Source organism: Photinus pyralis, unplaced genomic scaffold (genome assembly GCF_008802855.1).
Source record: "Photinus pyralis isolate 1611_PpyrPB1 unplaced genomic scaffold, Ppyr1.3 Ppyr1.4_LG7, whole genome shotgun sequence".
Lineage (NCBI taxonomy): Eukaryota > Metazoa > Arthropoda > Insecta > Coleoptera > Lampyridae > Photinus > Photinus pyralis.
Window position 1 is genome coordinate 14,034,385 of NW_022170738.1, and position 17,119 is coordinate 14,051,503.

At 34.8% G+C, this 17,119-nt stretch overlaps 1 protein-coding gene across 3 annotated transcripts in view; it reads left to right on the plus strand.

The window, feature by feature from the left end:
* The window catches only part of LOC116176600 (rho GTPase-activating protein 100F), a 95,956-nt gene that overhangs the window by 38,468 nt on the left and 40,369 nt on the right, over positions 1-17,119 (plus strand). For 2 of the 3 annotated variants that reach the window (XM_031495244.1, XM_031495242.1), the window contains exon 3: positions 14,697-14,807. In XM_031495244.1, the coding sequence (XP_031351104.1) occupies positions 14,697-14,807 (111 nt within the window). Of the gene's footprint in view, positions 1-6,355; positions 6,437-14,696; positions 14,808-17,119 lie in introns of those variants that run through there. The other variant, XM_031495243.1, reaches the window with a different exon arrangement.

Sequence of the window (17,119 nt, forward strand, 5' to 3'; positions counted from 1 at the left end):
ATTATGAGTTACTTTTGTAATGTTTGCGCTGTTAAAATCAAGTTGACGTATAAAAGTTGCAAATTTACATAGCTACCTGCGTATTAAAAATGTAAAAATTTCATTTCCGCTTCCTACTCTGAAAGCGTTTTAATCTTCGCAAGATAAATTTTGACATTTTTGTCTTGCGAAGGCATCCTTCCAGCTTTATGCCCGAATGCATGCGATGTTTGTAAAGAGAATGATATGAAGGCAATTAATGTAAATAGTTTAGTTTCAACGTACGATCCGCAATTCGCTACTGTCGCTGGCGATACTGGTATGATAAATTGCTTCTTGTTTATTGTTTTAACCGCCATTGTTGACGATGATTCTTGCACATGAGGAATGATGGGGTAGGTAAAAATGGGTATTTAATACAAAGGCCTGACAATACGCTGTGCAAGCAGTGTCTATGGAAATTACAAACAAAGGGCAAAGTGATTAAAATGAGAAAAAGATCCATTTAGTTTTTAGTTTCAAAATATTTTAACATCATTTTGATCCTTAAATTACATTGGATTACACAAACTGGAAAATGTCCCACAGGGTTTAACAGCATTAGTCAATTGAGAATATTGCAATTATCTTTGTCATTGAAAGTTTATGATTAGATGAAATAATAGTTTGTGAGCCAAAACCCAAAGCAACTCAACTGGTAGATTTTCATATATTTCTGCCCTTTTTAAATTAAAATTTAATGAAAGAATTCCAATTTCTTTAAATTTTCTACTTAGCGAGAACAAACCGCATTATTCTACCTTAGGAAGAGTTTTTCGTCTTTTCTCTTCTCAAATACTTTTCATTTTACTGCGATTTATTCCGACTCCCTTCGAAATCTTAAATTTGTGTTAGCTACTTAGCTAAATTAGCTATATGCATATACTTTCCTATGAATTAAACTGCGAACAAAGGTCTATCTGAAGGTCTTTAATTTTTTGTTTTTTAACTTACAACTCAAAAACAAGTAGTCCTAAAGAATAAAAGTATATTCCATTCTGAAATATTATTTTTGCTAATTATTTTAGAACCAAACAACATTTAGTTTCGAGGAACTTCAGCTAAACCTGAAAATCAGAGTCGAACTCTGCCATCAGTTTCCTCTTCATTGATTGCAGTAGTAGTACATGTTCAATGTCATTTTTATTGGGAGCTACCGTACCTACAGTTTATTCAATTTGGACCAGTGGTTATGGAGCTATAGTAATAATTTTAACCGACGCCATTTGCTAAGATGGCGGCCAATATGGCGATCGCCGAGTTTAAAACATTGAATTATTTATTTAAAAAATCAACATATTTAAAGATCTTAAAAAATATAATGAAAGAATCACACTGCTATGTGCCCCGCGTTGGGCGCCAAATAAAAATGCTGTGTGCAATGGCAAACGGTCACTAAAACCACCCATAAGCACTTGTCCAGATAGCTCAAACAAACACTAACAAAACCTTTAACATGAAAAACTCTGATTAGAACATTTCCTAACTTTAATTTTATTAAATTGAGAAACTGAGCAGCCTTAGCCGTAATTCTGGGTATGAAATTATAGTGAGAACTCTTATCTGGGTTGTAATTTGGACTCGATTAATGACAAAACCAACCATTTACAGATGACCAAATTTATTCGACATAAAAACTCAAATAAGCTGAAAGAAAAACAGGCACCCGGTGCCAGAATTACATACCACGCAACAAGCGATCGATAGAACAATTAATTAAAGAAATCTTAATTAGTGTTAATAATCCAACATTTCCGGTTGTAACTGCGATTTTCAATGACATAAAAACACGAAACGCCAGGTGATATTGCTTCGAAACTTCACTTTTCGATTTCAGTTATAGCACTCGAATCGTGATTTAGATGACACTCACTTCGTTGTAATTACAATTATAGTATAGATCGTTTGATGGTGGAATAACTCCTTTTAACTCGAAGACCTTACTTAATAAAGAAAGGCTTCTCTTTAGCGACAAACGCTTTATAAACACAGCACTCCGACTAAACTTCTTCGTAAATGAGAAAACACTCGACTTAATTTCGTTTTCAATCCGGAGTCTAGCAACAGATTTTCTTCACCGACAAAACCAACCAAACTCGCCCAAATTTCTATGTAAAGATAAAAAATAACTTTGAGCAGATTGTTGCCCTTCAAGATACCGCTCGAAGTATGTTTGCGCAGTAATATTAGTCTAGAGGCGATAGAGACTGTAAAATTGGCAAACTGGACATTTTGGAGTGGAAAAGAAAAAATTGGTGGAATATGTTCAGTTAGATGTCAGAAACAACATATTAAAAATCCCACCGCCCAGACCCTGTGCTAAAGGCTCCAGCCACCCCACCACCCCCCCAAAAACCGTGTTTTCGCCCTTTTTGGTTGATATCTCGCGATCTATGAGGTCTAGATGAAATATTTTTAGCTGAAAAGATTTCTCCTGAAATTTCATAGAACGTAGATACTCAGAAGTTAGCCTAGGTCTACCTCTTAATAAGTTTGACGAGACTTTCCGGGGCTGGATCCGAAGTCGTTGCGATAGGCGTCAGGAAAGTCTCCTCAAACTTACTTTATGTGGCTGTGAACGCGGTTGCATGACTGCTTGCAGTTTCAGAAAATCAAGTAAACTTTCTCCACCGGACACTTAGGACACATGAGAGAATATTATATCCGTATAATTAATTATAAAATTTTTTTTTACATAATGCTTCTTGTTGTATGTCTGAAGTGTAACGAATTCTGCGTCCAGTGTCATGGAACATCGTGCCTAAATGCCACGCCGTCTCTTCAGGGTATCCATGCAGGTAAAGTGGAAGACGAGGAGAAGTACGAGTCGGTAATTTCAGACGACCCACTACCACTAGAGGACGTCGAAGAGCCTGAAGAAGTGGAATCCGCAGAGGAGAATGATTACGTTGAGATATAAATGAATGTGTGAATATTTTGATATGAAAATACTGTTTTACGTGAATAAATGGTACATAGAAATACTTTGTTTTACAATGAATATTTCCTCACACATGAAAGTTGAAGTTGAAAGGTAACTTTACGCCAACTCTTCAGTTACCTACCTCGTATGAAATTGCACGAAGAGCACTTGCAGCTAAACATATGTCATCTAGCTCTGAAGGTCGCGATATATTTATAAAAAATGCAAAAAAAACACGAAAATTGATGATTTTCGCCTCCTTTTATGAATTTCCTAGGCTAAGAGGTACACCAAGGCTAACTTCTGAGTATCTACCTTGTAAAAATTTCACGAGGAGCATTTTCAGTTAAAAATATTTCATCTAGCCTTAAAGGTCGCGATATATTTGCAAAAAAACGCAAAAAGCCACGAAAATTGATGATTTTCACCTCTTTTATGAATTTCCTAGGCTAAGAGGTACACCTAGGCTAACTTCTGAGTATTTACCTCGTAAAAATTTCACGAGGAGCATTTTCAGCTAAAAATATTTCATCTAGCCCTAAAGGTCGCGCTATATTTGCAAAAAACCGCAAAAAGCCACGAAAATTGATGATTTTAATCTCTTTTATGAATTTCCTAGGATAAGAGGTACACCTAAGCTAATTTCTGAGTATCTACCTTGTAAGAAAATTCACGAGGGGCATTTTCAGCTAAAAGTATTTCATCTAGCCCTAAAGGTCGCGATATATTTGCAAAAAAACCGCAAAGTCACAAAAATTGATGATTTTGGCCTCTTTTATGAATTTTCTAGGCTAAGAGGTACACCTAGGCTAACTTCTCAGTATCTACCTTGTATGAAATTTCACGAGAAATATTTTCAGCAAAAAATATTTCATCTAGACCTCATAGATCAGCCAAAAAAGGCGAAAGCACGGTTTTTGGGGAGTGGTGGGGTGGCTGGAGCCTTTAGCACAGGGTCTGGGGGGTGGGATTTTAATATGTTGTTTCTGTTTCCTAACTGGACATATTCCACCAATTTTTTTTTTCCACCCCAAAATGTCCAGTTAGATGTCTTTATCGCCTACACTATATGGGCATTTCTAACATTTTTCACTTATAATTGCACAAGAGGTTTGTATTTTACCGAGTAAATTTGGGTTGTTAAGGTAATGAAAATCTGTTGCCTAGCAATTAGACGAGAAAAACTGTCAACTAATAAAAATGCGACACCGAAGGTGGAGCATTTTTAGGTTGACAGTTTTTCGAGTTCAATTGCTAAAAGGAAACAGATTTGAATTGCAACAACCCAAATTTACTCGGTTTCAATACAAACCTCGAGTGTAATTCGGCAGGACAATTTAACGAACAAGAAATTCACCAAACTAATCAATTATTGGCAGACGTCAAACTAGTCATATGGGAAAGGATAATGTGATAATTGGTTCGAAAATGAAGAAGTGAAAAAACCACTAGTGCATTTGCCGCTGGAAAAGTTGCAGGTAACTTTTGCCGCTGTCAAAGTGACAATTGCACTGCGGCTTATGCGATTTTTTATACATGAGTTGAATTGTCATTTAAAAACTGCATTTTATCCTCGATTTTAGTGAGAAACTTGTAATAAATAGACGAGAAAAAGCAACTACTGACATTTTAACGAACTGTCAATGGTGTGTTCTTTGTTAAACAAAAGAATGCATGTTCTTTCCACAGCACTTTTCGCAAAAACAGTTTTTTATTCAAAAATGCTAAAATACAATAGGTATTCAATTTTTCGATAACATATTTGGGTTCGTCATAAAAGTGCTTTACTAACGTTTTAGTTTAAAACGTCCACTTTTTGTCGTTTTCGAAATAAAAGGAAAAATCGAAAATTTGATTATTTTTCAAAAATCTCGACTACCTCTGTAGACATCGTATTATTCGGCACCAAAATACACAAATTTTCCTCAATTTAAAATAATTGCATCTCTTCCAATAATCGAGGTCCCCATGTTGGAGCTCGAAAATCGGGCACTCTGTATATTATTTTTTTGCTACTAGTTCTTGAAGTCAGATTATATTTTTTAAAAAATATTTTGCAAGTCAATCAAATGCTGGCAAGTACCTATACGACGTCTGGTATAGAAATTGTCGCAGGTAGCCGCCTACTTCAAAACTTTTTCTTCGCATGGGTTACATAGAGATGATTGCGAAGATTGACCGTGACTGTTTTTATACTAGAAGAGCAATAAAAGTCAAGCAGTTCTGCCTTTGGCATTAATTTTCTTTGGATCTTTTCAAAATGACAGTTTTAAGTATGTGATTTCTCTGGAAATTCAGGAAATTGTTATTAACTAGTAGTTAATAATAACCATATTATTAACCACTTTGAACAACTGCCTAGAAAGTAAACTTTACAAGTGAAAAAAATGTTAATAATCATGTAATCATGGGTTAGTAGTTAAAAAAATAGGCTACCGAATACCCTTAAAAAGGTGTAAATGATACTTTACGTTCAAATGACAGGTTTCATGGGGTTGAACATAAATTTATGTTTCTCTATGGACATCAAGTCAAATTATAATTAATGTATTACGGAAATCAAACATGGAGGCAAGACATTATGTTTATAAAAAGAAGAAACTGTGTTATGAACATTATATATGTATGTATGTTTATATATATACTATTATTGCCTTTCGCAACAAAACGTTCTGAGTGTATGTGCAAGCACTTTACTTGAATGTAAAGAAATCTGAATTCTGATGGATATAAACTTTGCTATATTTTTCTATAATATTTTATTCATAATCCAAACCAAGCCAAATAAATTTAGTTAAACAAGAGCTGAGTTACAAGAATATTACCAGACAAAGTTTCTTCGGAGATAAGTATACTTGCATTACATATAGCAGTTCCTTTGTTGTTCCTTACTTGTACCTGTGCTAACGTATAAGAATGGGGAAGCTAGAATCCCAAAAGTTCAATTTCCTGCAAGATTTAACGGGATCACAAAACGTAATTGTAAAAGTCTTAGACACTCGATCTACATACAGCGTTTCCACCGAAGTGGAGTACATATATCAATCGGGGCTTAAATAAAAATTGGTGTTTTTTAAACAAAACGAATTGCGAATTCGCAAATTAGCTCACTGAAAATGGAAACTTCGAAAAGTTGTCATTTATTTCGCCTCTATACGCGATAACGCGAAGTATTAATACTGTTGGTAATCGATAAATTGATTGGGTAACGTACGAGCAATCGTACAACTAAAAGTGATGCAAGTTTAAAAAAAACCTACATAAATTGCATGCCGGGTACGTAAAAATCAGTCATGAATAGAAGTATATGGTTGGCGCCAAGTACGGAAAAGCCAATCGCATTCGAAAGTTTAAACTGCGCGAGCACCATTACGAGAAGTGACGTCACGACCGGAAAATCAATAGTAAGGGAGGCCAAAATCAAGTTGGTGGTTGAGACGGTTGATTTAGTTAATGTGTGATAAAAATGGCAAAGGCTGCTTTTTTACAAGAAAGGTAAATTATTTGGTGATTTATTCTTGATTTGATTTTGACCAGTGGTGAATGTGTGTGCTTAAATTTGGCGCCGGTTTTAAATCGCCCAGTGTACTTATAAAGTAAGGGCAATGCACCGGATATTTCAGTGTTACAATCGTTCAAGGGCAATTTTTCATATCGGATTTGAGGGTGCTATTTTTGTACATAGGTAATTTTGTAGATTTACGCGATTTCGTCGTGTAATTTGCGAATGGTACTAATCTAACCTAAAGAACATTGTGACCGGTAAACGTGGACGTGCTGAAAACTGCAATTTTACGATTTCGCGTTAGTGTAGGAAAACCCCCTGCTGGTGTAATCTAATGACCATCGGGAAACTTCTATTAGTCACCGTGAAAAAAAATTCTAGTTTATCATAATTTATGAAATGGAAAACTATTCGTACGACACGCGAAATGCCATTGGGGGTTAATCTAAATTATGCCATAAAATTAGTATTCGAAACGCGCCTGAAAATGCAGTCCGGATAATTTTCCTTAGCACCGCTCTTGTCATTGCCAATCCAGCGTACAATTCTGAAGTTTATTCAAATACAAAATGCATGATCCGTCAGGGGTACAAAAATGATTAAGGTTCGCGGATTAATCCGAGTCGAGTGAAATTTTAAACGGTTGCAGCTATAAGCAAAGTGATTTATGTTCAGTTTGGGACCGACCTTAATATCGCCTAACCCTTCCAATGCTTGAGTAGACAAATTTGCATTTTTTCTTGCAAAAAAAGACTGTAAGCAATAATTATAATTATTAGCAAAGAAATCACTTCAAATCCCCAACCGTCTGACTTTTTTGAAAAACAAGCTGAAAAGGTTTTTGTTTACAGTATCTGATTGAATAGGTACGTCAAGTACGCGAGGCAAATTACAGACACGAAAATTGTATCGAATTTGAAGGGGGGTTTTATGATATCGTCGCGACATATTAAAGGAGGAAAACACGGCAGAAGAACTTTTAGCAGTTTTTGATTGGGCCATTATTTTCCGGTTTACCTTTTGATTGCGTTTCCATTTAATAAAACCAACCGATTTTTTTAATCAATCATCGTGGATTAAGAGAAACGCTTAAAATAGAATATTTTATAAATCGCCCCGAATTATTTGCTCAATATGCTCGGGTTCACAGACAAATTGATTGCTGGACAAACACAGAAAATAGCTTATCTTTTATATTATGAGGGAGCTTGAAGCTTAATTACAATAAAATGATTATTTAGAATGTTAACTGGGCGTAATGACGACGTACTAAAGTTGTTTGGCTACGGTCGTGTAATTGTGTCATTTCCAATAAAGGGGGAGAGGTAGTAATTAATAAAACAACCCTGATATGCTTTCATGATAATTAATATTGTTATTGTAACTGCTGTAGAAAGATACGCCATCGGCTTTACGGCTCTTCTACACTTCTGACGAATATTCATTAGGTACAAAGGACTAAGTTCAAATGATGCGAAACCATCTTGATGTTTGGCAATTTGCTGCAGAGGAATATAATTTTTCAAATAATGAATATTTTGATGATTGTAGGTAAATATTTGATCGTGTTCGCACACATGATTTCGCTACACTTTGTTTGATTGCCGTTTGAATAAATGCGAACGAAATTTAAGTAGAATTGAACAGTGTCCAAACACTTTATTTCAAAATTTAAAGTTACCTACCTTAAATACTGAATCTGCATTGAATGATTTGCATTTGATGAAAATTTGTACATGAATTTGATCCTATTTTGAAAATAATTTGACCACTTCAGGAATTCTTGGATATTCTAAAGTAATTCTAGATATAATTTGAGTTAGTAATTTACTACTTGACTTGATTTTCAAGCCCCTTGGCTCGACTTGTAGTAAAAAATTGACGAGTCAAGTATTTGCATGTCTTGAAATATCAGGTAACTCACAAATACCTACTTTTTCGAAAAGAATGCAACCTTTTTTTATTTATAAAATAATGTTTTTGACGTTCAAAATGGTTACCATTATTTCAATAGGTACATAATGCAAACTGTAAAATAAATGGACCCCAAATCGTCCTGAAACTTTAATTTTCATGCCTACTTTCTGTCAGGAAATTTTAGTTTCCACTACAGAGTTAGAGCAGACTACGTTTCGTGCCGCTTCTCATTTTACTGGCCCCACCTGTCACTTTACTGGCCGCATCTGTGACATTGCTAAATGTCTATAATGACTTCTGTCATCACTGACAGTAAAAACTTCTATATAAAAATCGAAATTTTATATTAAAATACGATTTCGGTTAAAATTTAATACAAAAGTCGTCAGTCAAATGACATTACCTGACTCGGAAATTAAAGTACTCAGGGGTCTCGCACTTCAATATTTCCTCGCCAGTAATGTGTCATTTTCCTGACTTTTATGTAAATAACTATTACGGAGACGCTCAAAATTACGATACTTACAAAACGTATAGCTTGCGAAAGTGCCAAAGGCAGAAAAATCAATTTACTATTCGGTTAAACGCCAAAAGCAAAAAGATCGATGGTTTAAGGGTCCTATTCTTGAAGGTGTGACTTCCGTGTGAGTGAGTGAGTATAACGCCATGTCGAGCGATTTTCATAATTTCGTATATTCTTGACACTTTACACCAATTTTTCCAACCTCTAGTTCTTCTCCTGTATACCTTTATTCGTAAAATTAGTAGATGTTTTCCCTGTCACTACGGTTTTTTTTAATAGTGGCGTGAGTTTTTGCTCCTAACAGACATAATTTACTTTTAAATTTGAACTGATTACAGTAAATGGCAAACGCAAGCGCATTGAATCATACTTATTAGACAAATCCAAACGGGCACTTTTAATTTAGTGTCCAGAATACGACATTAAAAAAATCCTTAAAAGAAACACAAAAAGAATGCAATGCCTATTTAGTATCACGTGGCAACAATAGAACAAATCCTTATCTTAACTGTCATTTTTTGATACATAATAAATTCCTGATACCCTCTCCTGTTTAACATATACGCTCACTTTTGAATGCTAAACAGATTTTTAATCCAACCAAAGGACTAGTATTACTGAAATTAAATGCAAATTTTTCAAACATTAAACTAAAATATCTCTTTTTGGATTTGATTCTTTTCAATAAATACAATACAAAATCTGTTTCATGCAAATAATTCTCACAGGTCAATTCCTTTAGGAATATTTAAATTATTTCAAACCAAATTTCTTATGCGTGTATATGTATTGCTAATCCGATCAAACTAGCTTCGAAAGCCCTCTGTAATTGGGCGCGCATGCCTGTTGAGGGCCCAAAACTAAGAGAGGGATAATAAATAATAAATAAATACTCAAGATCGTGATTATGCACAGGAAAAAATTGTCAATGTCAGTTTATTTACTCGCGGTTTGGTTTTAAAAGCAGTTCTCCTACTCGAAATTGTTCCTTCGAGTACATTTTATCACCCTTAAATAAACGGCCATATTACGAATCAGGCTGCTAATTGCTGAAACAATTGTAGGGTTGCCTGCGCACATTTCACAAAAAAATTAACTCACTTGATGTGGAATACTTGCACTTTCTCCCGTCATCTGAAAACATGCTCTACAGAAATTAAAAGACTCAGAAAGGACAATCTTCAATTCCACCAACTCTAACCCATGAAATTCAAAAAAAGGTTTTCGCCCTAAGGCGAGTAACTTCAGCGCATTTTTCATGCATTGATAAGTACTTCCCAAAAGGCGCTATGTGCGCTATGTTTTTCTTTACTAGGGGCATCTATGGTTCAAAGAAATATCTCCATAAATAAGAAAGTTGACGTTTCGTAGTATGCGCACATTTTATAATATGCTATATGGGATATCTTTATTTTTACTAGAAGCGTCTATGGTTAAAATTAAAGAGAGATCATAAGTAAAAAATGTTGGCATTTTGCAGACTGATTTTTACTATGTGCGATATGTTTGCCTTTGCTAATGACATTTGTAGTTTTCAATTATTACTGCATGTGATATGTTTTTCTTTACTGGAAGCATCTATCTTCATATCTTCATGAATAAGGAAGTTGGAAATAGACTGCGTATACGCACATCAAATGTTTACAATATGAGATATGCTTGCCTTTAACAGAAGCATCTGTGATTAAAATTTCAAAAAGATATGTCGATAAATAAGACAGTTGATATTGCGCATGCGCACATGAATCTGATATGCGATACGTTTGCTTTTACTAAAAGCTACCGGATTTAAAAAGAATGAACTAAATATATTGAAAACTGTGTGAGCTATGGGAAATGCGTTAAAAATATCAAATTTTTGTCTTCAACATTAGTTTTTTAGGCTGCAAGAGAAAGGTACCTACACAAAAATGATTCGGTCAGTTTTCCATTCGAATAATTATGTTTCCGTTAAATAGCGTTTTCGTTTTCCTAATTGCTCGGAACCGTGAAATCGATCGCAATAAAAGAAACATTTACTTTAATATCTACTCTTTAACCATTATCACAACTATGGACATCCTCATAAAACGCACCATATAAGTGATCTCAATATTGTAGGGTTGATACCTACCGTTCATTATCTTCTCAGTGTTAATTCTTGAAAAATTATGGAACTAATGTTCCAATTCCAAGGGTCTAAACGTGATAAAACTAAAAGGTCATTTTTAAATGTGAAAACATTTCAATGGAGGGGAGACAATGTTCAGTTGCACTCTTCCGATAAATTCGTTTTTTTTTATCTTACAGAGAACAGAGGCGTGTAAAAGAAAAATCAAACTGTGCCTAAATGTGGGCAAATTTGCCATTTCTAACGATTCAGGTTTGTTTTACAAATGAACAAATTCGGGCCGAAAGCTTTCGCATCTTAATTAATCCGTTTATTACATAGTTTATTGTAAACTAGTTAATGTAAACTGAATTAGGTAATTTAACCGGTATCCAATGATTAAACATTCACGAATTTGGGAGTAGTCGTTAGCATAAGGAAATTTGTTGAGTTCCCGAGCCCTTTTAGCGGGAATCAATGTCTCTCATTCATGTTAAAATAGGGTACATAAGTTAATTGACTCTGTGATTAATGATAAATCATAACGTCGCAATGTAATTTTACACCACAAAAGAAACCTTCACTTTTGTAATCCGGAAATTTCCTAATTTCATAGTCCACCAAACATGTGACTCGAAAAACTCGATGTCAAAGCATCGATTTCTATAGTGGGTTTTCAGAAATTTTAATATTAAGGTTACCGAATAAATATTACAAGCTCTGTTTCGTAATTGTATTTTTCAAGAGTAATTAGATATTTATTGAGTTTGCAAGGGTCCTTTTGATATTTAATCATCATGGAAAATATTCGTTGTGCTTGTGCATGTAAAGTATACGGCATGAATACAAATTTCCAGCTGCAGCAATATTGCTCATTATATTAGAAGCGTGTTTTATATCTTTCGGCATATGTAGGTTAATCATTCCAATTTGAATTCTGGGCGGCTAGTATAATTAAGGTCTGCATTTATAAAAATCGAAAAATTTGTCATTGAGCTGCGATGTGGATTTCATTAATATTTATTATGTGTTTATAGAAAAGGACGTGGCATTGGAAGCACAGGGGTGAAAATTAGAATCGCAAAATTTCGTTGTAGAGAAGGTTTCGTTATAAATAGTTCAACAACGACTTCTTCGTGGGAACAAAAAGGTGGAATTGCAAATTTTGTTTGTAAGCGTAGATATTTGCGAATTACCCGCATTAGGTACATGGGTAATCCTAACGCATCGCTTTAAAATAAATATACGATTCGCCCGAAACGTAAATCGTAAAGGATTATTGAAATGATCAGGGCTCGTCTCATAAAGGATATCACCCACAATTGACAGATTTAGGTTCACGCCCTCTGTTGAAAATTTGAAATCTCTCATCTCAAAAGTAGGTAGGTACAGTCATAGAGCATAGAGTAAATTTTCTGTATGGTACAGCGTACAGCACATTGTTTGATGAAATCTTAATGAAATTAAAAATTTGCGCTGTTTTTAAAACTGAAGTCAGTATGACCTATCGGGAACTAACCTTTTGAACATTTGGAGTATCTCCCTAAAAGCTCTTGCATAATAATCTTACGAACTTCAAGATATTTCAAGGCTATTAGCTTCTAAAGACCCTCAAGAGTCACCTGAAAGATTTCGAAGCATTAAAAACCTCCCCAATGGTTCTCAGGAGTCTTCTTTCCTAGAGGCTTTTGGAGATAAATCTATAAACCGCTTTAATTGTTCAAGAGAATCGCCCTGCGCCTTTAGGATATATTATGAGTAATTAACAGTCTTTAGACACCTTTTAAAAGCGTGCGCCCCAATCGCAAACAATCTCTCAAGAGATTTCGTGAGGTTTAAAGGGTCCCTAACAGTTTGCTAGTAGCTTTTATATATCTTAAACCATTCTTTAAAAGTTGTTGTGAGTCTTTAAGGGACTTTCAAAACGATTAAAAGCTTTAAGCTACGAATAAAGCTATTTATTAATCTGCGAATGCCTTCCAAAGTCTCTAAAAGTTTTCAAAAGTCTCCAAGAGGATACCTAATGGACATTTCCCCCCCTCCCCCAACTCGATTTACTCTACTAAATTCAAATAGTACTCATATATTTTTGATCAATTTACACTGAACTCTTTTAAATAGGTCGGGATTTACCTCCAAGATCCATCAGACACGAACGTCTAAAAACAATTTCCTAGGCAGATTAAGATCCCGCATTATACTATCAACCGCGGGCCTGAGGAAAACTCCATCCCCAACCTTTTTCCTAACCTCTTTCCATTCTTAATTTTACCTCCCCTTCATCTACCTTTACCCAGGGTCTTTTTGAAAAAATCCCAAACATTAAATAAGCTCGTAGTTTTTCAGTTACTAAAATGCATTTACTTATGGATCACATAAGATTTTTTCGCAAAAATGTGTCGATCGTAATTGTATATTGCACCAAGTTAGGGTCGGCACCCCTGTTGAAACTATACTACTTCAATATCTTAGGATGTGCTTTAATGCATATTTCGATATGCTGTAGGTCATTGTCTATGTATTGGTGGGAAAGATGCGCTACAGGGTGGTTTCTCACTATTAATCACATCAAAGCAACTGAGCCTCGAACTGAGCAACGATCAACAAGAATCCTATAGCTATTTAAATTCAAAATACCTCTCTCTATCAGTCTGGTAAAATTGTTAGCGAATGTTGACATTATTCCTAATAACAAAACACAACCCTTTCCGCAACGCCTACAGCTAAATAATACCCTAAAGATCATGGATGCGGTCTTTTGTATATCGTCTACCTACAACCCTTTCCGACCGAATTGAGGGTAATATGAGAGAGCAAAAGTATTGTAACTCTTGCAAAATACGCCTAGCAAAGGGGCTCACAATTTAAAGCCGTAACACGGTCTTCACCCGTGATTAATTGGAAATTTTGCGTCTATTATAATGCAGTTGGCAGCGGTCCATGTAATTTCGTTCATAATAATTATTCTGGAGTGGAAACTTTGGGTTGTTATCTAACTTGACAAAATTAATTGAGATCAAGAACGTTAGCGTTATTAATTTCGAAATGCGTTTCCTAAATTGCCGATACGATCACTGTGTATCTACAGTTTGTGATCGGTTTATTGGAAAAAAGCATTATTGAAGTAAATTGAAATATAAATTGAAAAAAGAATGCCCTAAATCATACGTTGTATGAACTAGTAGATCTAATCAGAGTAACAGGGTTTATGGCGGAACTTCATTTGCGGTATCCTATATAGCGAAATAAAATGATGATCCTTTTAACAGTAAACAAAAAGCTCAATTTCTTTACGTTTCGTATTTATAATGTAGAGCTCACAATATAATTGTGATAAATAGGCGAATAAATCCAATCTGGGTCGAGTTTTTTCGTCTTTATATTTTTTTGGCGAACTCCAAAAATTGCGGAACGTGATGTGTTGTCAAATTAAGCGATATAACGCTTATTGTTTTGTACATTTTTTATATATAGGACGTGAAGTTCATGAAATGTTCTGTAAATAATATTTCGGAATTCTCCTTTCACATCATCGCTAAAAATTGCGAAATGAATCGATATTTATGTGGAGCTACTTTACATAAATATCAAAAGAAGGGAGAAAAGAGATCAAACGCGTCGATAGCGATGTTCGTGTGTGAGAAACTGTCGGTATTTTTCGCCATAAAATACTCGAAATATTGAGTTTACTTAGTGTTCTAAATATTAACTTTTTTTTTAGGAGAATGGGCGAGAGGCTTTGGATCTCACAGCCTCACCCCTCCGGGGACCGCCACCTGCTACACGATCGAACCACCCTCCACCGATGGTTATACAGGGAGATTTCAGAAAGGTTAATTTCACCTGCATTTTGTTTGTACTTATTTGCGATTAAACTTTTTTTCTTGATTTGTTTTTTTGTTGTTGTGCTTATTCGATTGGGTAAATTTTGTTTACGGGGCTGCCTCTAGTCGTAATGTTGGACGTATCTGTTCAGTTTGAATTTCATTTAGAAAGTCAATATTGGTCAAAGGAAAAGTTTTCAAAGTATGTACTCAATATGGTGGACGTAATATAAAATATACAACCACCAATAATTAATATTCCATCTGAAAACCAGTTGTTAAATTACCGCATCCTCTTTCAGGTTTGCTTTTTTTAATCTCTTTTTATTTTCTCATAAGATTTGTACAAGATTCTGAATCAAAGTTTTGTAATTATCATTTTTCAATTTCCCACAAAACAACAGTTGCGAGAGTAAGAGACGGAGTTACCCCTTTTGTCATGACAGCTTCATACGCCGTAATTTAATGTGAACCTGAGAAATTAATGCTTGAGAAGGGTCAACTAGGGCTGACAGATTTAAACTTTACAATTATTCGTGCCAACAGTATATTTAATTCTTAAAAGACCGAATTGTGATCACTGAGAGGCAGTAAGCCATTTACAGTCAAATTAAGAAAATTAAATTATGTTCATCTTTAAACTCGCCTGTCGAAATAACATTTACTTTATAATTTCTTCATCCCTTAGGGCTTGAACATTTAACTCAGACAAAGTAGAGATGGGTCGGTGTGATTAAGATGTTCTCTTCTACGGCTAGTCAACAAAGCAAAAATAAATAAGTAAGCCGCATAGGCTAACTAACGAAGCGATAATCATTAAATGACCATCCAAATTATAATATTAATTAAAACCTGACTGTATCGAAAGCCTTTATGCACAACGTTATTTCATGGAGTTTCGACGGAATTACAATATTTCTCTCAGTCGTATCCGAGCTCAGAAGGGTGCGGTTTGCCAATAATCTGCAATCAGATTTATTTATCAAATAAAAGGTAGGTCGAAATAGTTAGGATCAGGTATCAAATGATTTCCGAAAGATGCTTTTGAAGATTCACAAAAATGGAAATGCAAGTTTAGTATTGCTGTATGCAATGCCGCCCACAAAACATTTATCTAGCTAGCTCAGAATAACCTTTAAATTTAGAACTGTGATTATTTTCCTCGTAGATGCCCGGTTCAGGTCCAAATGAAAAATCTCAATGTCTCAATTAATAATTTAGAAAAATCTTATATGAAAGTTTTATTCGGATCGAATAAACACAATTAATTGATTGAAAATGACAAAAATTGAATCCGAAACACATTGAAGAAATAAAACAAAATCCCTAAAATAAAGAAAAACTTGTTACCCCGCACGCAGTCGGTCAACAATTAAAATATGAAATGTTAAAATGTACAAGCTCTTCAACCATGGCAAAACTAGCAGTCTCCTTTTCTCGTTGTCTTCAGTATTAAACGAAGACCACTTCTACGACACCAAAATCTCCTTCTTTAACAATTTTCTAGTAAATCGCCAAACACCTACGTCTCCGCAAGAACGCGCAATTCATCGAAACACCTGTGTCCTCGTTATCATTACCAGAACAAGTGCGTTAATTATATTTCGCCTCACAATAAAACTCCTTATCGCAAACGCCCAGGAGCCGAAGCCAAATAAAACGTCCCCCTGAGGTAGTTTACAAACAAACGTTTCATCACACTTGTGATAAACGTAATGCTATCACACCAAATTAGTCCGTTCTGATCAGGAAATAACTAATAAGAAATAGAAGATGAGTTTTGCTATTTACATTTTGACTGCTTACAAAGTTATTCTATTGAGCTCTCGAAATACAGCTCATTAATGCCCAGACGGTAAGAGTTACTGTGTTGGTTTATTAAATACCGTAAGACGAAACTTTAAACTTTCTTCACTAATTACCAGGTCCTAAGACTGTTTATTAATAGTTAATAATGAGATTGTATTCTCTTTGAACTGTAGCTATCCCATCGCGATTTAATCATAAATAATAATCAATTTACTTTCTATTAAACTGCACCTCTAGCATTTATATTAAGCGGAAATAGATGCTAGAAAAACGTTACTACTTAACTACTATATTTAGTTGTAAGAAAAGGGTATGTAAATGGATATTTGCTATAGCAGTAGGTTACAAGTGGCCAATGTGAAATAATCTGTTAAGGTTATTTACAATTTTGGTTAATCAAGTTACATAATTGCCAAAGTTTCTTCCGTTTAGGGATATATCAAAATAGCCATAGAGGAGACACCAACTTGCTCGCACTGAAATAAGTCCACATTTTGGCGCTCATTTATTT